This window comes from Erpetoichthys calabaricus, chromosome 5 (genome assembly GCF_900747795.2).
Source record: "Erpetoichthys calabaricus chromosome 5, fErpCal1.3, whole genome shotgun sequence".
In the NCBI taxonomy this organism is placed as follows: domain Eukaryota; kingdom Metazoa; phylum Chordata; class Cladistia; order Polypteriformes; family Polypteridae; genus Erpetoichthys; species Erpetoichthys calabaricus.
The window spans coordinates 35,950,983-35,973,638 of record NC_041398.2 but is presented as its reverse complement, the minus strand read 5'-3'; the positions used below and the strand labels follow the sequence as shown (position 1 = coordinate 35,973,638).

Sequence of the window (22,656 nt, the reverse complement as noted above, 5' to 3'; positions counted from 1 at the left end):
AGTGTGTGCAGCTCGGATGGGTGTGTCCCTGGGGTCTCCACTATAAAAATAAATAAATCACCGTCTTCTTGACAGTGTGAATCTTGGCGGCACCGGACTACTACAGCATTATTCATTTCTCCTTGCTGCTGATTGACTGCTGCCCTGAGACACATCTCCAGCTGAGTGTTCTAGTGTTTTCCGTTTTGTTCTTCTTAATCCTTAAACCTCTGCAACTGGCTATAGTCATTTCCCAGTACCATTTGCCAGCACGTAGGAGCCGATTATATTAAGTGACGTACATTCATTGAACACCGCAACCGGCTATTGTTGGTTCCTAGTGCAATTTACCAGCACACCGGAGCTGATCAGTCAGTGCCGTACATTCGTTGAGCAGCCAGCTCATGACCACTGCTGGCCCCTGCAGCACTGCAGCCTCACTGTGTCTGGGATTGCACTAGACTAGCCTGCTAGTCTCTGTGTGCTTGCGAGAAAGCCAGTTCAAGCGCAGTTGGCTCGGTGATTTACTGAATTTCATCCATGGCGTCAGTTGCACTTTGTACATATTGTTCCAGTAGTTATTTAAATAGCTTTTACAGTTCATTGGCAGTCTGTATAATGATCAGTGTTGCAGTAATTGTGATACTCTTTGCATGAAAAAAAATGTGTTCCATTAAAATTTCACTTTTTCTTTGTTAATTATAATGTTAACTTAAAAAGTGCAGCAAAAGTATTTGGCATCCCAGAATGCATTAACCCCCAAAGTATGTGGCAGTTTAAGGGTTAAAGCACCAAGATGCCATTGAAACGCCCTGCACCTTCTAAGGCTTCTGGCAACGAAAACGAGCTTGCATGAATTACAGTACATATAGCGGTAACATCGGTATTTTACATTCTAGCACTGCGGGTGACATCAGTACAGTACTGTACAGTATACGGGTTTACCTTTCCTTTTTTTTTTTTTAGGTAATTTATCAAGCTGAGGTTGAAATGAAATTACAGTGTTTTGGGGGCATATTTAGGGTTTAAAATATAAAAAATAGGCATTTTTTTAACCACATCCATGATTTGCAGTTTTTCACAATTCACGGGTGCTCTAGGAATGTAACCCCCGCAAATTTTTAAGGGTGTACTGTATTTTCCTTTCTTTTTTCCATTTTGAATTTTTCAATTTTTCTGAATTAGTTTAAGATATTTAGTTCAACTCTTTTTCAAGACTTTGTTATTTTTTGGACCTGGGGTTTACAGTTCCCGTCTCCCTTTTGATCATTTTCTAAACCTTGGAGCTTTTTTAAGAGTGTAGGCCTCAGGCCTTCCTTTGTAGTATATAGGTCTTTTTAATGTTGTTAGGCCCAAATCATAAGAATGACAATGTTAGAAAATAAATTTTGTGCTTCTTGTAAATTTTGGAAAAATTAAAAAGAATGAGTTTCAGCATAGTGCCATTTATTTTGTGTCATTTTAGGTAACTTTTTGAATGTGCTTTGGTCATTTTGGGTGTCTTTGTGACAGTATGTCAGAATGCACTTTTATAGTAATTTCAACTGTACTTGCTTTGGAAAGCAGCCCATCAGTTTTGGATTCCATTCATAATGCAATATTTAGCTAACACTTTAATCAGTTGCACATGCACAGGAGAACTATTTCAATATCCATCCATCTGTTTTCTGAAGCAACTATTTAAATGAGCTGGTCACAGGAAAACTGCAGCCAATCTGGTCAGCAGGACAGGACGTGCAGCACATAAGACATATGCAGTCCGACCAGGCCAATTTAGAGTTGCCAATCCATCTAACATGCCTTTGGGTTTTGGAAAGAACACAGAATACCCAGAAAAAGCCGAACATGTAATCTCACTGCAGGCACTGGCTAGTAGGGATATTAAACCCAAATAAACCTGTGTCATCATTTTGCTCTTGTTGACTTATTATTTTATACCGGCCAGCTACACTTAACCATCAAAGACCGGTAATAGAATAAATGTAAAATATTTGATCTATTCTGCTTTATGTATATATTCCCTCCGTATTCCTCCTATGCCTTTCCTCAGTATCCCTGTGTGTTTCAACCCCTCTTTCCCGGTGCCTATTCTCTTAATCACTTTCCCATACAGCCTGCTTCTCAGACTTTGTCATTTTGAGGTGCCTTGCTCACCTCCTCTGCACCTTTTGACTAACACCAATGGCAGATGGCCCCCCTTTACTCTCCATGAAAACATCACTTGTGTTCTTGTCGAATGCTTCCCATCTTTGAAAGCAACTCAAAACTTGTGTTTTGTTAATTTGTAGCAACTTAATGTCACATTATTTGCTTTGTTGTTATTGAAATGCTCCATTTTAAGTTCTTTTTTGTAAAAAAATGTCACAGTCAGGAATTAAACTTCACATCCCTAACATATTGTGCCATCATCCCTACCACTGAGTGTTCAAAGCCATACTGATGAATCGGACCAAAGCCCAATGGACAAATCAGATTGTTTAAAGGGACCAGACACACACACACACAAGCTCACGCAGAGACAGTAGTGTATTATGATGTAGTGGATATACAGTATGTGGAGCATTGAGACTTGTGCTTTATAACTCCTGGGTTCAGATCTTTGCCCAGTCCTGTGTCTGCGTGAATTTCCTCCAGTCCCACTCCACAGCACATACCGTATATACTCGCGTTTAAATTTTCCCACGGATAAGTCGAGGCTTGATTTTACCATATAATTTCCGGTATTTTATAATGTCGGTTCTATAAGTCAAATGCGGAAACCTCACGCCATTGGTCCAAGAGATTACGATATGCTAACGCCCACCTGAGAGAGTAACCATGGAGCACACTGCCTTTTTTTTCTATGTATTGTGCCAACGTGACCACACGGCAATACCCAAACTATTCCAAACCGACGTTTGCACTGATTTGTGTTTTTTATATCTCACACCCTCATACACCTTTATCGTAAGAGCATCCTTTATCAACGATGGAGCGTTTGATTAGAATAAAATATGAAGCTTGTTTTAAATTAAAAGTTGTTGAGGTGGCGAAAGAAATTGGTAACTGTGCTGCTGCAACAAAATTCGATGTATGTGAGAAACTGGTGCGAGATTGGAGGAGGCAAGAAGAGTGTCGCACTTTTGAATGGGCGTATAAGTTGGGGTCCGAGTTTATGATCGATTTTTCGGCTTTCAAGACCCGACTTATACGCGAGTACATACGGTAGACATACAGCCTAATTCAGCCTTGTATGGGTGATTGTACGTGAAGGTGAGTGTGCCCACCCAGGATTGGGATAGGCTGCAGCCATTTGAAGAAGTGTTTGGGAAATGAATGAAACAGCAAATGAATTAAAGAAGTTGTACCACAGACATTTTAGTTGATGTCCACAAGTGCGCAGTCAGTAGTACCTCAGTGGTTTAGACTGTACGCAGTAGGACCTTTTACACAAATTGCATTCATATTTATAGGATCATGCAACAACAGCTTACCTTAGAGAAAAATTTGACAAATTTGTGGTTTGCTCCAGAAGTACTAAGGTGTTGTACCGTGTTAGCCATTATGACTGTAGTGAGAAGTCAAGCAAAATGACACCTTCTATTGGCTAACTAAAAAGATTACAATATGCAAGCTTTCTGGGCAACTCAGGCCCCTTCTTCAGGCAGTTTGTAACCAAGATGTTTAGGAAGTAAGGAAACCCATGTGCCTTCTTAAATCGTTTACAATCGATTACATCTTGCCTGAAGAAGGGGCCTGGTTTGCTCCACTAATGCAAAAACATCTGACAATTAATGACAATGCAGTGGTACAAGAGCATGGCACAGCAGGCAAAAATCATTAAACAAAGCAATGACAATAACTAGCAGTAGTAAAAATCGATATAATTATGCAACAGTATTTAATTAAAAAAAAAAGAAAGAAACTTGTCCAAGAAACAATTTACAATATTCAGACAATACAAGTAAGTTAGCAGCAGAACACTGAATCAGTTGGGTAAACAGATCGGCAGTGTTGGTGCTTATATGATGGGATGTCACTGGGTTTAAATGTTTGCTGGTATGGTGTCAAATGCTAACAGTCTGTTACTGAAGTATGTGGATTATCAAATGATAGAAGTGCTTTCTTCAAGCATTTCTTCTCAGACATTCCCAGCATGGACGGAACTGTGGTTTCATTCATGACTGGACCTTAACCATCTGCTGCAGTTGCAATACCAGACCAACTAGTCAGTATGTTCTTCACTATGCTCCTGTCAAATGATAATGGGAAACAGATTGGCTTTCTTCAGCTTTCTCAAAAAGTAAAAGCTCTATTGACTTTGCATAACTAGACAGCGGATACTGAGGGACCACAAGAGATCCTCAGTATTGTAGGACACCCAGTACTGGGCTATTTGTGATCTGTGTCCACCTTATTAACTCATTTATTAGCATTATTGGCTCATATTTACGGATGTGCCTTAACCACCTCTGTTAGTGGAAAACGTCTTGCAGCATTAAATACCATCTGTGTTATCCCAACCAATAATAATGTTGTTTTAATAACTTCCGTATATCTTACTGTGGTGCTGTGAATTTTCATCTTGAACTTTTCAAAATATAGCCAGTCACGGGCCTCCTCTGGATCCAGGTCATGGTAGGAGTCTCTTGCCATGAAGCCAAAGCTGTGAAATTTCTTGTCAGGGGTCAAAAGCAAAGAGGTGGGGGTTTTCTGATTGGCCACACCGGGGTCACCACCTTCCCATCGTCTAATTGAAAAATGTCAAAAAGAGAGAAAGAAAAAGATCTTCATTATTACATAACAAATATTTTTCAAATCATTCTGAACCTGTTTTTTTTTAAATATTAAAAAATAAACTGCCGTTACAAATACTGGTTTTGAAACACTTTCTCTAAGAACATAGATTGATACCCCACCCTCCTCATTAAACTTGTCTTCTAAGCTCTCGTTCTTCAAATCTAACTTGTCGCTGGCCAAGCTGAGGTCTTGTTCAAGGTCTTCACTTCACTTACTGGCTTAATCTGAAAGGTTCTGCTTCATGTCCACAGTGTCTGTGTGAACCTAACATCCACACAGCTGGCCAGCTGTCTGTACCTGACTCCGACTGAGACGTTTGAATCACTGGAAGTGAAGGAGGACTCAAAAGGAGGAAAATTAATATTTCAAATCCATAAAGTTATAATGAGATCACATGGCCATTCTCTGCTTTGCATTTATTGTTGGTAGTGAGGGTTCATCTTGCTGTGACCACAAACATCATCATCATCAGTTTATTTCATTTTCTTTTTATAGTTTCACTTTTTGGCACAATATTGTTCTCCTAGTTTGTTCTACATATATTTCCTTAAGAATAACAAATGACAAATACCAAAAATTTGGAATAAGTAACATTAAGCATTTACTTTACCAGTAAATACTTTAAAAGCGACAAAAGGGCAGATTATTAATAACTGAGTTTAGATTTACCAAAGTGATCAAAATGAAACAAACAATTGGTCAAATTTGAAGATAACCAAGGCTGGAAGTTCAAAAACCAGAAACCTGAAGCAAAACTGAGATGTCAGAACAAAAGCACTAAAGAAATTTCAAATCCAGAAGCAGGAAGAACACAACCATTGAGAAGACACAAGCAGGAAGACTAGCAATGTAACCTTAACAGACTGAACGGCACAACAACTGAGTGTGTCAAGCAGCATTGTCCATGACACTGCCTGAAATATCCGGGTTGTGTTATTGGAGATTTTGCCACACCTATTTACCTTTTTATTTGCCTTCACTTTTTGGCACACTCAAAATATATATATATATATATGAATAAAAGTTTATTGCATGCCCCCCTTGCTTGCCTTGTTGCTCTATCTTGCCATCTGGGGTAGGTATTGAGAAGGGATGAGACATCCTCTAATAAGTGACACACAGCACAGCAGCAGTCACAGTCTGTAGCCCCAGCAGCAACTGCACTGTGTCTTGTAGCTGTGCCAGGTGAGGGAAGGGATAAGAGAGCAAAAGTTGGGGTCAAGGAAGTATGTGTAGATCTACGTAACAAAGAATCTGGGGCTGGGAACAAAAGCATCTAATGTGTTAGGATAGGGTCAGCTCAAAACTCTTCTACACACAAAACAGCGGGTGTCTGAAATTCTGTGCAGAGGCGGTGGTGTTTCAGGAAACACAGAACTGTTGGAGCCACACAAATGAAACTTTACTTTCACTTTCATACCTACTATTAAAATTTGGTGTTATACAATCAGTCAGATTTTTTGTAATTAATTGATATTTCATCAATAACCCCCGCTGGATAAAAACAGGGTTGTATTTTTGAGATACACAACATAAACCTTTATTAACAGTCATCAATTCTAAGGACAACACATTTATAAATGTTAACGCAAGACTAATGTACTACTTGTGGAATAACCCTGTCTCTAATAATTAGAAAGCTCAATTCCCTTGCTAAGCAAACTAGTAAAATCTAAAATAAGATTGCCAAGACTACATTTTACCCCACGACTATTTCACAAGAGCAGAGAAACGACCACAAAGGATTGTTCAAAAACTACAAAGGCTGCCATTTTTATTCCCACTTAGGTGTCCATTTTATGCTGACTCAAGTGCTTACGCTGTATTGACACGTCACTCTTGGAGTGAATTAGCTGTCCGTGTAGTTATCTGACCAGTGACAATGTTAATCTGTTTTTAAGGCACAAGTTGAACAGGTCCTGAGAGGGTAGGACAGTTCACTTGAGATGAAAACAGCCATTTTGCCAAGCCACCTATACCATAACCTCCATGGCGGCAGGCATATGAAAGACTTCTATGATTCCTCTCTTACAGTGGCTGCTAAAAGACTATGTCATAGATTTCTATGACACAAAATTGGATTCAGCACAATCAGAAAATGGTGGATGAATGGATGACTTACAGAAACAAAACTACAGAACACAGTATATTAATACATTTATGCATTATCTTCATTTATTACTCCAGTTTTGTATTGTTGATGGTGCTTATTCAAGAAGCATCAGGCAAACAACAAAAGGAAAAAGTAAATCAAATGTAAGATTCTACATCTCAGCAATATTAGCTTTTCTTTGAATTATCTGTTTTTTTCCATTTCTAACATGTTGTCACCAACGTGTGCATATGGGGCATCTTCAGGGGTCTCAGAAGGTAAATGATGGCACCCTGAGCAGCGAGAGAGCACTGCCACTAATCCACCCATAGTTCTGAATCTCCGCAGTAGGAGCTTCTTCTTCTGTCCTGAAGCCCCGCCCCTTCTGTGCTAACAGTATATAAGCCGTCAGAAGTCACTGTTCAGTCCAGGGCCAGTTGTTGCAGCTGAGTGCTCCCTCCAGTGACTTTTGTCTGTTTGTGACTTGACGTCACCTTTTGCATCTGTTTGTGCGATTTCTTTTCATTTTGTCTTAAGCTTAGTTAAATGTGGTTATCGGCTGGTACCCTGACTCTTGTTACAGTTAACATGTTCCTCCTTTGCACCTCAGAATGTCCACTATGATAGGACAGAAGTTAATGCTTCTTCATAGACCCAGAACTTCTGGATTTAGTTCTTGGTCAGGTCACTCTCTGGGTGTTGTTTTCACGCTCCCCACATGTGTGCTCAACATACTCTGCTTTCACTCACCATTATAAAGACATTCAAGTTAAACTAAATGGCAGCTGCAAATTGTTCTGTAAAGAGTGCATGTGTTCAAAGTGTGCTCTGTAATGAAGTGCAATTTCATCCAGATGCTTTCTGCTTTCATGAAAACACTGGTTTTCTCAACCAATGCACATAAAATTGGAAGGTCATATATATATTCATCCCTTCCAAAAACTAACAAACTATTGAACCATATTTTTACCAATATACTACAAAATCATCTTGACACTTATACGGCTGGTGCTCTGACATGCTTCCCAGGCATAGTTTGCATAGTTGGCAGTTTATCAGCTTTCTGCATTATCACTAGGGACACCCCTGGCTGGCCTGCTATCAGCAGGTTTGATTCCCAAAGAAACCACACATGCCGGGCCTCATAAAGACATCCTGAGCAGATAAAAAGGTAGTGAAAAACATATTGAAATAAAGCAGATTTTTTTTTACAGCGATCCTAATTCATTTTATGACTGGACACGATCAAGACCAAACCTATTAACATATCTTAGTGAGGTCTAAGATTGTGAAGTTTTAGCATTCTTGTAACAGGCCCTGCCAACCACTCTCACATATTTTCCTTTGAGACAGATGGAAAGTGAGGCTCAGCAAGTCTGGTATACGCAAACAGGCCCCCAGAAAGTACAGATTCACTCTCTTCTACAGGGACTCGTTTGAGAGGAACACAGAAGAAGAATTTGCTTGTAGCAGCACCACCTCTTACTTTGTGTTCCACCAGTCCATCTTTAAATAACAAAGCATCCACACCACCTATTGAGAGCTGGTCTACTGCTGGTCAATCCTTCAAATCCTGGGTGTCTGCCATTCGCCAATGCCTCTGTTAGTTCACTGCTTTCCAGCTCAGGATGGGGTAGGGTGTCATTAGAGCATGAGTTCTGTTAAAAATGTTCTGTACAATTCTGTTTAATTTACCACATTAGAAGAAATGTCTGCCCTGATTCGTTTTGACATTTTTGGTTAGGGATTGTTTATAGTTGATGCTTTTGTCAGGTATGTGATTAGAGGAGGAGGTTGGGAGCATAAACTGAATACAGCGCATTGCCGCACTCACCACATGACGAACCCAGATTAGGATCTGAGTGCAGCTGTGCAATGGGTGACACCTCAGCACCACACTGAAGAGTGTGATGGTTTTTATGGTGTCTGGAGGGCCAATCCTGCCACCAACCCCCAGGTTTTCTCTGCAAGTTGGATAACCTGTTAGTGGGACTGGATGCAGATTAATGTCATACCCAGGATGGAGCAATTGCAGGTTAAGGGCCTTGCTCATGGGCCCAATGGAGTAGAGTCACTTCTGGCATTTATGGGATTTGAACCAGCAACCTTCTGATTGTTACTTATCTTCTTAGAGAGTCAAGGCTGGGGGGCTGTCAAAAAGCAGGGCTTGTTAAAGCCCATTGCGGCACTTCTTGTGTGATTTTGGGATATACAAAAATAAATTGTATTGTATTGTATTGCCAGCACAGATCCGTAGCCTCAGAGATTAGATTACAGACACAACATTTCAATGGTTAAAATGTTGTCTCTAACCTTCTTCTTTTTTAGCATTTGAATAAACTTTAAGAATTGTTTCTTTTTTGAAGATGGATAGTAGTACTAGGGTGCTGTACCATGTTAGCCATTATGAATAAAGAGAGAAGTCAAGCAAAATGACACCTTTTATTGGCTAACTAAAAAGATTACAATATGCAAGCTTTCAATGCAACTCGGGCCCCTTCTTCAGGCAAGATGTAATCGATCATTACAAGCTGCATGAAGAAGGGGCCCGAGTTGCCTCGAAAGTTTGCATATTGTAATCTTTTTAGTTAGCCAATGAAAGGTGTCATTGTGCTTTGAAGTTGGATATTAATTCAGCCATTTTACTGATTGCTGTAAGCACTGTGGTTTAAGTGCCATGTAACATGGATAGCTCAAGAGTTAGCATGTTGTAAAAGCGGGGCAGAAAGCTTAATATTTTTACTGGAGCTTTGCTATAGAAAAAAAAGGCAGTTCCTCAGTGTGGGAGTACGATTTTCAAGTGGAAGAAATTGGGGCTTTTTGTTCCACTTGAATGTTTGACCCCAGCCCAGCCACCCAATAGATGTTTTGTGTCACTTTGATTCGTGCCAGTTGGTTTTCTCTTGTGCTGCTTATTTTTGTGAATGGCAGAACTCCAACCTTGTTAAGCCAGCTGAAAACTGGCATCAGTTCTAACTGTAACCCTTCCATTTTCCACTGGCATAGATGACAGTTGGTAGAACAATGCTGTTATAGAGCTGGAGTTTCACATCAATGGTAATGGTGGAGGGAGACCAGACGGAGCACATTCTTTGAAAAACCGCTGCTGTCCTTCAATGCCACTTTAATGGGTCATTGTGTTGCATAGATAAGTGAAGTGGTCCAATGTTTCTGTTTCTATCTGGATGACCTGAATGGCCATTGTGGTCTGATTGTCATTGCTCTCCACCTTTTTTGTTTTTGTCTTCTCTGTACTGATTCTCAATCCAATTTTTTCAGCATTCTGTTCGAGATCCAATGTGAGCCTCTGTAGGTCTTCATCATTCACAACCTGTAGGACAATTTCACCACCAAAGACCAGATCTTTCAGCCTTGTTTGATCTTTCCATGGTATACCTCGGCTGGGCCCACTTGTTTCCTTGAGAACAAAATCGAATGCTAACAAGAAGAGAAGAGGGGACAGGATAAACCTTTGTTGTACGTCAGTGATGATGTTGAAAAAGTCTGCTGTTCCTGTTTCTGTCTTAAAGCAGCAGTGGGAGTTTGCATACAGACTTCTGAAGATGCTGGCGTAGCTTTGGGGAACATCATAAGACCAGGCGATGTTCCAGATGGTCTCTGTGTGAACACTTTCAAATGCCTTCTTGAAGTCAATAAAATTTAGGTGTACTGGTCTTTGATGTTCAATGCACTATTTAATGATATTTCTGAGAATGAAGATCTGTTCTGTGTAGTATCAGTTGCTACGAAAACTAGCTTGTTCTTCCCATAGTTCTGTGTCCACAGCCATGCACAGAATATTCAAAAACACAGAGCAGAATACTTTGCCAGGAACAGACAGCAGCATGATACTGTGCTAGTTGTTACAGTTGGACAAGTCTCCTTTTTTTCGGTAACTTCACTATTGCTCTGTCCAGCCATTTCTGTGGCAACTTTTGTTCTTGCCAACAGCTCTTAATCAGCTTCGTCATCAAGGTCACTAGATTGTTTCCACCATATTTAATCATCTCTGCCATGATTTCAGCCAGACCCACTACTTTGTTATTCTTCATCATCTTGATCGCTGCTACTGTCTCCTCCTCTGTGACCGGTTCTTCACTCATGTCCAGGGCAGCCCAATAGAAGGTACCTGATTGAAGCTGTACAAAGCTGCTGGGGTCAGTTGATCTAGCGTTTCTTGAAAGTGCTACATCCAGTGCTGGTTTTGCTCCTCTGCTGTAACCAGAATCTTTCCCGACTTATCTTTCACTAGAACATTTGAGTTACCCTTTGATCCTGTTAATTCCAGTACATTACGGTATAAGGTCTTGGGATCATTGCACCTGTCTACATCTTCCACCTCTGCCTTCTTATCAGCACGGCAGTTCTATTTTTCACTTGTTGATCCAAGTCCTCATTTTCTCTGACATGTCTTGCCTTCTCTTCTGCTGTTCTTGCCCTATCTTTGTTGTTCTTTGCCATTTCTCTTTTGTCAGTAAGATTCCACGTTATTTCTGCTCCATCTAAGACCTTCTTCTTCTCCTGATTGTTCTTTCTGCACTTTCTGTCACTTCCTCCATGAAGTTTTTCCACTGGTCTTCCAAATCAGTTCTTGCTTCCTGTAAATGGTGAAATCTGTTCTATAGCATTGCCTGGTATTACTATGACACAATATATAATTCGCATAGGGTTTGATCTTATCCTATTGGGTGAGCTTCTTCAAATGCTGCTTCACTTCGGGTCATAGAAGGTGGTGGTCGTCTGAGACCACATCTGCACCTCTACACGCTCTGAAATCTACTAGAGACAATCTCCAATACTGACTGATGCAAACACAATTGATCTCATTCTTCGTGGTGCCATCAGGTGATCTCCAGGGGCCTCATGTATAAACGGTGCATATGCACAGAAATGTTGCGTACGAACCTTTCCACGCTCAAATCGCGATGTATAAAACCTAAACTTGGCGTAAAGCCACGCACATTTCCACGGTAACTCATTCCTTGGCGTACGCAATTTATCCGCCCGGTTTTGCAGACTGGCGGCACCCAGTGTCAAAGCAGTGCTACTGTTCCTGTGTGATCACCCTTTCTTTCTTAGATCCACATCCACAGCGGCGGCTTTATAAATACACTGAAATTAACTGCATATTGTTTATTAGTGTAATGCATCTGATTGTAATTAACCTGCTGCAATATAATGGGCCAGGGAATAGCCATAGTATTCCAAATACCAGAACTGCTTTAGCGTTGTTACGCTCACTGCATCTTGTTCTTCTTTTTGCTGTTCCCGTTAAGGGTTGCCACTGCGGATCATCTTTTTCCATATTACTCTCACTGCACCACTCGGAGTATTTATATCACTGTATCTGAGTGTGAATCACAGCAGCAGATGACCGGAAAGAGAAATATCGGTATACAGTTTCAAGTACACACGATCTCAACCACGGCAAAAAGCGTCAAAGCCTTTCCTGTACAGACCTCGTGTTTCAGAAACAGTTTCATCCCAAGAACTATAAACGCACTCAATCACCTCACTGTAAACTTTCACTACAGTTATAATATTGCACAACCTGCGCTACTTTATAAAGCGCGTATGATGACAATATCATTTTTAAGATGAAATGCAGCAAAATATGTTGCTTATAGTATACAGATAAAACTTTAACTTCATTTAAATAATCTGTATTGCTAATAATTAAACATGTGAGGACACGGTGCCGCAGCGTATAGCTAGTTCAAGGATAGCTCCTGCCTTGTGCTGTATTCTTGCTGGTGCTGACGCGACACTGGAAGGATAGACGAATAGAATAATTAAACATGTACTACGAAGATATTTCAATGTTCCTTAAAAGTTTTGGAGAATCGGCGTTCTAAGCTTACAAATGGCTTAACGTCTATTACAGAGCTGATTGTGTGGCGATTGGAGAAAGAAAAGTATGGACAGGAATTGGAGGTTAGTACGTTTGAAAGAGACAGTACTTCTGTAATAAAGTATTTAATTGAAGGTCGCACATGGTGCAGCAAGCCTCTTGCGTGAGATATGAACAATCACTGCGCCACCGTGTTCCCATGTTTCATAACATGCTTTCATTCCTATCATCATGAAAATGATATCACGTATACATCTCAGTATTTTAATTATTCAGAGAGCTGTAATATCTCGAATGTAATGGATTCTGTGTCCTGTCGGAGAAAGAGAAAGAACGGAAGCACGTAGTGATTCACACACACAGAGCACATAGAAGATCAAACACAGAAAAAAGCATTTAACGTGCTACTTGAGAAACTAGTAAAATAAACGATTTTAAGATGAAGTTTATGATGTTCTACTTTAATGGCAAAATAAACTACGTGATTAAAGTGGAAATTTCGAGATTAAAGTTGACATTTCGTGCTTTTTTCCCACTGTGTGCCTATGTTTTTTCTCTGTACCCTAATAAGCTTTCATATGACACTCAGACGGTGGGCTACAACTCGCCTTTTCACAGCGACTTTGATATGTGATTTCTTTTTTATTTCGGGCACTGTGCGACTTTGTGAATTTGATCTTTCGAGTTTTTCCGACACACTGTCACTCGATCAACTTCCTTTTGTTGCTTATACCACTGTTTAAACCAACAAATAGTATGTTTTTCCTTTGCCTCCACTTGGTATTCGCTGAAATTCTTATATTTTCCCCCGTGCTTTTCCCATTGTCTTTTCACAGAAGGCTATTTATATTGATTTGCATATTCAAAGAGGCGTAATTCTGGGAGGAGTTGGGGCGGGACAGAAGGCGCGTGCACGTGCGTTACTTTTCACGCAAATCGGGATTTATGTAGTGGAAGAACGTGAAAGTATGCGTGCGCACAGATTCCTGCATCTGGATTTTTCTGTGCATACGCACAATCCCGCTTTTGTGCTTACGCCATGTTATAGTGTGAGTTCTACGCACGGCGTTATACATGAGGCCTCAGGTCTTCTAATGGATGGCTTTGTGCCGGTAGTAAGTGTTGCCAATGGTAAGGCAGTTGATGCTGCAGAAAAGCAGTAAGCATTCCCCATTGTCAGTGGTCTTCTGTGCCGATCCAAAAGGTCCAGCAACACTCTTCATACCTTGCCTGCTGTTGTCAATCTGCACATTCATGTCACCGACTATTATAAAAATCTGTATTTTCCATTTTCAGTGGCAAGGTAATTTAAAGTGACAAGAGCTACTATTTCAGTTCAGACTTGTGTAGGCATGTCAGTATGGCTTTGAGACTTTTAACTTTTGAGTTTTGTGAAGAAGGAGAAATCAAAATAAAAGCAGAGGTACTTGTGGTGCAATTGGGTAGGAATGATTACAAAATTAATAACATCCCACAATATTTTCAAAAAATAACAAGCATGCCCAAGAGGGCATATACAAAAGTCTATAGCAAACAAAACTTCATTCTACAAAATGCAATGCCACAAGCTTGCACTGTTGTTCAACAATCCCAAAGCCAAGCAAAGGTTGCATTGATCAGACATGCATAAGATGCCATCCTTAAGCACACAACCTCATGCAGATGGAAATCTGACCCACAGCACTGAATATACATTCCAGTGCAAATGAAGATTGTAAAATAAAAGAATAAGGTAAAAAAGTAGTAGCTTAGCCTGCCACTGCTGCTAGCAGAACCTCTAAAATGCTGGTATTTCACTGTGGACTTAATATTTATCTAGTAAAATACTTTAACCAAGATCAGCAAAACTGCAAGACTGATGCATGATATGATATTCCTATGTAAAAACGCACAAAACCAAAGGCAGATGTTAAACCACTGAACACACCATTAGGAGAGTTGAATTAGTCAACTCTTGTTCTGAGCCTCTATTTTAGCCAAGTAATCTAAATAACAAGGCATTGCTATTCTGGAAAACTGTTACATTTTATATTTTTTGCTAAAATTGTAATCTAGTAATCTGGATTGTTTATTTTTACTTGTATACTTGTATTCAAAATATACTATATACACAAAATGTATGTTCATGTATAAAACATTTTCAAGAATTCATGGTGGTAGTCCAGAGTGGTGCAGCCCCTTGTGGCACCAGTCCTGGTTAAAGGTTTGTATCTGTGTCATGACTTCAGACTTTTGAAAGGTTTTTTGTAAAGTAACTGTACTGACTGCACAGGGTTGCAGCAATTTTGAATGGAAATGGAACCAGAAGATGTTTTATATTTTAAATAACAAGCAAAAAGCCATAACTGGGGAGCCAAGGATCACATAAACACAGCAAAGGATGTGTAACAAAAATCATAGTGAGGAAATGGGGCAGTGCATTCGTACACCAAAAAATGAACGTGCAACCACAGCCAAATTGTTAAGTCTTAAATTGCAGTCAAGGAATTGGGTGAATTTCCTAACCAGAAAAGTCAAAACCCAGCAAAAGAACAAATGCTAAGGCTTTGGGATGAATCCACAGTCTTGGACAAAGTGCCCCAGTGTAGAGTTAGTTTATATCTGACTTTATATTATAGGACCAGAAATTGGCACATTGAGAAAACCAGTATTAATTTTGAACTTTGTTAAAAAATATGTTGAAACACAAACATAAAATTGCAAGTCATATAAAGACAGTAACCGTGAGTATAGTGCTACCAGTAATAACGTGCAGTGAATACACTTGACTGGAGCATTCATAGTTTTCATACTCTTTCTCTGTACGTTTAGCATTTGTTTGCTCAGAGGTTGATGCTCTTGTTGCTTTCTGAGCAGATCTTCTTTTCTCCACCCTAGCGGCCTGCTTCTTCTCTTCTTTCGTCTGCATCTTTTCACATTAAAATTGATTAAGCCAGTGTTTGTGTTGCAATTACTTAGTACGTTTTCTTTAATGTTTCATTTAAGCTGGCACTTAAGTCTTCAATCTACCTCAAGAATGATGTAAGATATGAAGAGGTAGGGGAAGTGATGGTGAAGGTGGTAAGGAGATGGTGATGGTGGAGGTGGTAATGAGAATGGCACTGTATGCATGCGCTGCACGGCCACCCTGCTGGGCTCTGCCTAGAGTTGATTCTATAATCATATAAAAATAAAAAGAGGAATAACCTTGGAGGTCAATCATCATCCCGAAAGCAGATAGTAGACGTCACGTAGTATTTGTGTACCAAATTTCACGTCAATAGTTCAAACGGTTTACGAGCTACAGGTGAGTTAAAATCCTCAACAGACAAATGAACTGCAAAGGGTAGCGTATTATATATAAAGATAGACATCACTTAGAGACCCTAAACAAGGGGTCCTCAATCACAGTTCTGGAGGGCTGCAGTGGCTGCAGGTTTTTGTTCTAACCCGGTTGCTTAATTAGAAAGCAATTCTTGCCAATAATTTAATTTCATGTCTTGTTAGTGCTTTAACTCTGCTAATGTCAGGTAGATTTTCTTCCCCTTTCTAAGGATATCATCCAAATGATTTGAAGGCTAAAATGGAGGAGTAATTCTCAATCCTTCACTTTTTTCTCTTCACTTTCCTTCCAAGTATTTAATTAAACCCAATAGTGCAAGATAAATACACAGGGGTGTAAATGGTAACAAGCTAAATGGAGAAATGTTGGTCGCTTTTGTCATCTGCATGTTATTGCTAATTAGGAGCAATTAAAAACTGAGCCTACAGATATTTAAGACTAAAATAAGCAACAAGGGTTCAAAATCTTAACAAGACAGACAACTAAAGTGAAGCAGAAGTGTTACTTGAGCAATAAGTGCTTCTTATTAAGCAATTGGATTGGAACAAAAACCTCCATCCACTGCGACCCTCCAGGACCGTGATTGAGGACCCCTGATCTAAACACAAATATCACCACCACAAAAATATCCAAAAACACACAAAAAAACAATGGGGCAGGTTTAAAAGGGTGAAACAACCAAATAATAAGAAGCAGCTTGCTCTGTTTTGAGATCTCCCAAGTGAACTTCTCAAGCTTTGCTCAAACACTGCAGCATGTCTCTCTTTCACATTAGGCAATTCCTTCTTCCCCATGCTGTGACTTTTTTGTAGGATTCAGCAATGTGTGCCCCTTCCTGAAGACACTTTCAGACTCTGGGAGATTGTGAAACGGGCACAGTCAACATGTAAACTTACCTCATCATATGAATGGCCTCTGGGTCCTGAGTAAAACTGAACGCATAGCCACTTGAAGTGGTCCCAAAGTCGATCGCTACCACCACGGAGAAAGGACGACTGCTTCTGGGCCTGGTTATGGACTTCTGCAATTAAATTAAGAAATCAGGACTAATTCGTTTGTCTTAAAAACAAACAACCGCTGAAATGGTGTAACAGCTAAATCATATGAACAAACAGAACAAAGTAGAAAGTGAGGATCAATACATTTTTGAGTCTGTATCGTTAATAAATGTTGGCCTTTCTCAAGAGATTCAGAATCCAGCCCTTTATCTGTTCATGCATACATCCACAAAATCATTTAATTTACTTAGCATCAGCAGTGTTAGGAGACCTTCTCAGAAGTACATGCAACATGGTTGACAGAGAATGCACACACACAGGCTCCAACACTTTTACTATGGGGAGTGAAACTAAAAAACAAGCAACAAAAAGTCAAATGCAAATTCAACTACAACATCTGCATTCACACGTAGACCCTGCCATTGCGACTCTTCTCCTTTGTGACAGACCTTCTGTGAGAACACAATCAATTTGATACTAAACAAGTACCTGCAGCAGCAAAATAACTGCAGCTCCCAGTGAGATGTGTCAGCCTCACAATTCAAACGTAACTAAAACAACTTGTGGACTGTGAAGAGGCAGGCTGTGGAAAAGGAGAGGAGGACATAATGGACCGTTGCTTTCTCCACAGACTGTCAATCTGATTTATTGATTTGAGAATTTCTTTCAAAATTCTGATTGTAATATTGTGTCATAGTTGCCATATGCAGAGCATTCAACAACAACAACATGTAGCTCAAAGTGCTTTACAGGATGAAGAAAGAGAAAAAAGACAAAATAAATAAGAAATTAGAATTAGGGAACACTAACATAGAATAAACGTAAGGTCTGATGGCCAGGGAGGACAGAAAAAACAAAAAAAAAAAAATATGCAGGGGTTCCGAGGCCACGAGACCACCCAGCCCTGACTAGGCATTCTACCTAACATCAATGTTCTCAATCAGTCCTTATGGTATTCAGGCTTCACATGGAAGAATTTGATGATGATGGTCATGTGGACCTTTGGCCTTTACTCCATCAATTCATAGATGATATACTGTAATATTAAATTTGATTGAACCCAGAAGCCCATGTTAATAAATCAGAAATGTTACTAAAAATTACAAGTGTTTTTTGTCCACACTAAGCCTCCTGGACACAGGAAAAAGTCCAAGAACTCAACAATACACAGAAAACGTGCCTGTGCTCTGGTTCACTGTTCTGAGAGATTCTTGTTTTGATAATACTGATGATGATGATGATGTGCTTATTGTTTCTATAACTGCCAACATAAACCATGGATGGAAGTCAAGCTAAGTGCTACTTTTAAAGTGTTTTATCCTTCACAGCTCATTTTGAAGTGTGTGTCTATGTTTATTGGGTAAGAATAACAGATTCTGTCTTTTCAGGTTGCATGTGCTTTCCCTTTCGTGAGCGTAGGAGTGTTTGTTCCGTCTGTGGCAGGTTGGTGTTCACTTAAGGGTCTGGTCTGTGCTTTTTACCCAATGCAACCACAATTTGCAGGTTAAAGAAAAGTGAATAGATAAGAAATTGTGCCATTTGTCACATCATGTCACAATTGTGCCATTTGTCACAATCATTCCATTTCTTTTATCACTATATGAGTGTGTGTGTGAATGTGTGAGGCCAAGAATTGACTGACATCATATTTCAGCTGAGGTCAGAATAACCTCCAACTTTCAGTGACCTCGGAGAGGATAACCACATAAACAAGAGTCTTCATTTTCTTTTTTTAATTTCACTTGTGCTGCGAGTAGAACTCTTGCATCCTCCCTTGCATCACAATGACTTGTAATGCCTATCTTATATACCATGATTTACAACGTGTGAAGTGTAAAAGTGTAATTTATTGTGGTGGTTATTCTTTGTTCCTTTGAACTTGCAGCTCCTTCATTTTTACTGAGTAAACAAAGTGTCATATTCTGCTATAACATCCAAGATAATAAAGACAGGGTGTTACCGGTGATGGCGAGGGAGTGAGAGGTGCTATATTGCAGCTGTCGTTGAGTGGAGGTGAGCCTGGGGGCGACAGCATTGTTGAAGTCATCTCCTCTGCCTCTGAAAAAAAAAAACACACACACACACACGAATTGGTGAAAAGTTCTGTTAACAAATGAATTGTCTTTCAAAAGAGCCAGCAGTGAAAGAACTGACCCACTGAACGAGTGGCCTCAAATCCCACAACTGCCAGGGTGTCATAGAAAAGCTTAAAATACAGACATGAAACCCTTGCTGGTATCTGATAAGTCTATGGATTTCAGAGTTACAGTCCTTGGGAATGCAATCCATTTTCAACTTCACTTTCACACCTGAAATTGTCTTGTAGTCTAACAGACTTCATAAATCTTCGAGTTTTATATTTTGTCAAGTATTTTGATTTCTTTTAAAGAGTCGATAATTATGGACCTAATCAGCCTGAGCCCCAGATCTCCATGGCCACCTGGGGTCACAGGATTCAGTCTTTTAGTACCTCAAGGCTCACTCATGTTCTAAGAACTCTCAGACCTTACATTTCACTAGAGTGTGGCTTTACCCTGCGTCTTTAAAATCATCTTAGATATTCCTAGTTGAGACTCACAAAGATGAGTTTGTTGATGGATTTTCTATTCTCACAATTTAATCTTCAATAGTGCTAGGAGTTAACTGTCTATGCATATTAAATGACTGAGCCTCCACTTCACATGGTCTTTCAGTATTAAATTATAACCGTCAGTCTTTAATATTGCCTTAGTTTCTCTAGAATCAGCAGGTCCATAAAGGCTTTCAATACTTGCTAGAGGGCATTCTGCACTCGATCGAAACAGCAAGGGGGCTCCGGCTTCTATTTTGGAGCATACTGATGTTCAAGCCTTTAGGCATCATGGATTTCAAAACTGTCAGAGTTTACACGTCAGGGGAATAAGGTAGCAAATGTCCACATTCAACTGAGATGAATGACTTTCAGGTCCTTCCATGTCTCAGACATGCATAAGGACGTCCATAAGAGCTGAGCGTTCTGGCCTCAAATTTCATTCTCTTTGTACATAATGGCTAACACGATGAAATCTAGTTTTCAAGATTCTAACGCTTACCAGTGTTGCCAGTTTATTGACATTAACTATTTTATGTTTTGAAGGGTTTCAATGGTTAATTTGCATCACTGAGGTTCTGCAGTCCTGACATTCACTTCTTCATGTAACTGTAAGTTCCGAAATTGTTGATATCAACCTCTTTGAGTCAAACAGCCTGTATCACCTACCTTCTCCTAAGAATCTGAAATTATATTTTTAGTGCAATAAGTGGCCAGTTTAATATACTGTATTATCTTTTATAGAGGAGGATAAAATCATGGAAACAACTTCGATTCACAATCACACATTGCATTGATTGTCAACTAGATTTTTGTGTTTGCAATCATGAAGATCTGACAAGTAGGACTTTGATAAGTTTTCAGAGCAACATGAGGCAATCGACCAAGTTCCAGACAGGCCAAAGTGTTAGTACTGGAACTGCAAGAGGTTTAGTTAGAAAAGTTATTTTATGAATCATGAAGAGCTAAACGTCATGAGCTTCATAAAGTAGGAATTCATGGCAGGACTTCCATTTGGGAACCACTTCTGTCTATATTCAAAGTACTAAAAGATACATAACCCGTTGTAAGGAACACACAGCCTGGACCTCTGACCAATGTATGAAAGTAATATGGTCATCTTTCACACTGTCAATATATACAGACATATTTATGCTTGGAGAAATCCAAAGCATACCTTCAACCCACAATGTCTGTTGCCAACTGGTAAATCTGATGGAGAATCCATACAGGTATGGGGGTCAGATGGCCAAATAATGTGATGCCAGTTTAGATGTGAGCTGCACCCTATTATACAGACACTGTTCCGTCACGTTGTTCCTTATTCTAGTAGGATTATGCTGCATAATCACTGCTAAACTCATCTAAGAACACTTAGGATGAACTCCGACACCTTCTGTGGCCTCCCCAATCATTTGATCTGAATAACTTTGAACCTTTAAGGGGGCAGTTCTAGAGTGCACAATGCAAATAAGATTTCCATCTCCTCCACCTCCCATAGGACTGGAGGCTTTTCTGAGGAATGGTGCCATGTCCCACTTTACACAGCTCAGGATTTGTATGACGACATTCTAACAAGGACTGAAGACATTCTGGAGGCAAAGCCTGGCCCTACAGCTTTTTAGGTTCTTCTGTGTTTCTGTTATTTTGTCAACCCCCCTATAGGTTCAAAGGCTACTTAGGAAAATGAAACAATTTAATTTCCACATAATTAAAAAATATTAATTTGGAAAGTACAATTATTTCCTCATCCAAATGCAGAGCTATCTCCCTCAGGATAGATAATATTGATAACGTTAAAAATGTTTGACAAAAAATGAAGGCATGAAATTATCTGATGAAAGTAAATATTCATTCCTTTTGATATTAGCAAACATAAAGGTTGTCCCAATGCAGTGTATTATCTCAGCAAATCACAACATTTGTTGATGGACACCTACATGATAAATCAGTGGATCGCCTGCTTTAGCATAAAGGCCTTCTCAATCTGAAATCCAAAGTTTCAAAATGAAGACAAAAGAGCACTGTAAGCAAGTCAAAGATCTAATTATAGTGACGCTGAAGTGTGAGAAAGGGCACAAAACGATTTCAAAGTCCTTTAATCAGAAGATGAAAAAAAATGCAAAATGCCTCTGCTCTGCCCATGTTTAGCTGATCTTACAGACTTGGATGCTGAGCAACAGGTCCCTCTTTAAGGAAGGTACTGCAAGACCTGAGTTATTGAAGTCAGTGGCCGCCATTAAAAATGATGTTCATCAAAAAACAATCTGTGAGGCATTCCACAAGATGGGACTAAAACTGAAAAGTGGCCGTCAAGAAGCCCCAGCTGAGACAAATGACATGTTCTTGACCATGTGATATCATCTTAACCATGTTCTTGATCAGTCTTTGAGGATACTGAAGATATGAAGTGGAAAGGACACTTATACAGTAACATAGGCAAATGGTACTATTAAAGACCTCGACCATCCTACATTGTCACTTTGCCTCCTTCCTCTGTTCTGGCAGAGTTCAGGCACTTTAGCAATAGCTCCACAAGATCCAAGGACAATCTGTATCTACAGATCATCAGAAGATTCAACAGCCACTCAAACTGACAACTGTATGTGTGTTTCTTCTATATATGTCTGAAACTGCATGTGATGAACTTGAAGTTAATGTATGGAATGGTGTAGTATGCTTTATGCGTTGTTGATGTGGTCTTACTGCCAACTAGTCTGAGGGAAACTTACAATTAAGCATTTCTCTGTGCTATGGACACATGACAATAAATCTGAACTCGAACCTTGAATAATTTACACATTCACAAAGCTCTGAAAATGATCATTCCATAGGCAAACAATACCTTTATCTAAAGTAAAGGCATCCGACGAAAGGTCCATCTACTACTTGATGACACATCCACTCCACGGCCAACTAAGTACACAACAGAAACAAAAATGGAAAGGTCTTACAATGATACATAGTTAAATTTAGAAAATTCCTTTTCAGAGTAGGCACATTAAAAGTATTTAACCCCCTTGGGTTTGATAACGTTTTACACCGCAGCAGCAACAGAATAAATAC

General features: G+C 39.7%; 1 protein-coding gene across 1 annotated transcript in view; it reads right to left on the bottom strand.

The window, feature by feature from the left end:
* The window catches only part of hspa12b (heat shock protein 12B), a 98,262-nt gene that overhangs the window by 50,948 nt on the left and 24,658 nt on the right, over positions 1-22,656 (bottom strand). The window contains exons 3-5 of the mRNA XM_028801450.2: positions 18,982-19,079; positions 16,920-17,044; positions 4,522-4,708 (exon numbers count right to left, since the gene is read on the bottom strand). Coding sequence (XP_028657283.1) covers positions 4,522-4,708; positions 16,920-17,044; positions 18,982-19,079 — 410 coding nt within the window. The remainder of the gene's footprint in view (positions 1-4,521; positions 4,709-16,919; positions 17,045-18,981; positions 19,080-22,656) is intronic.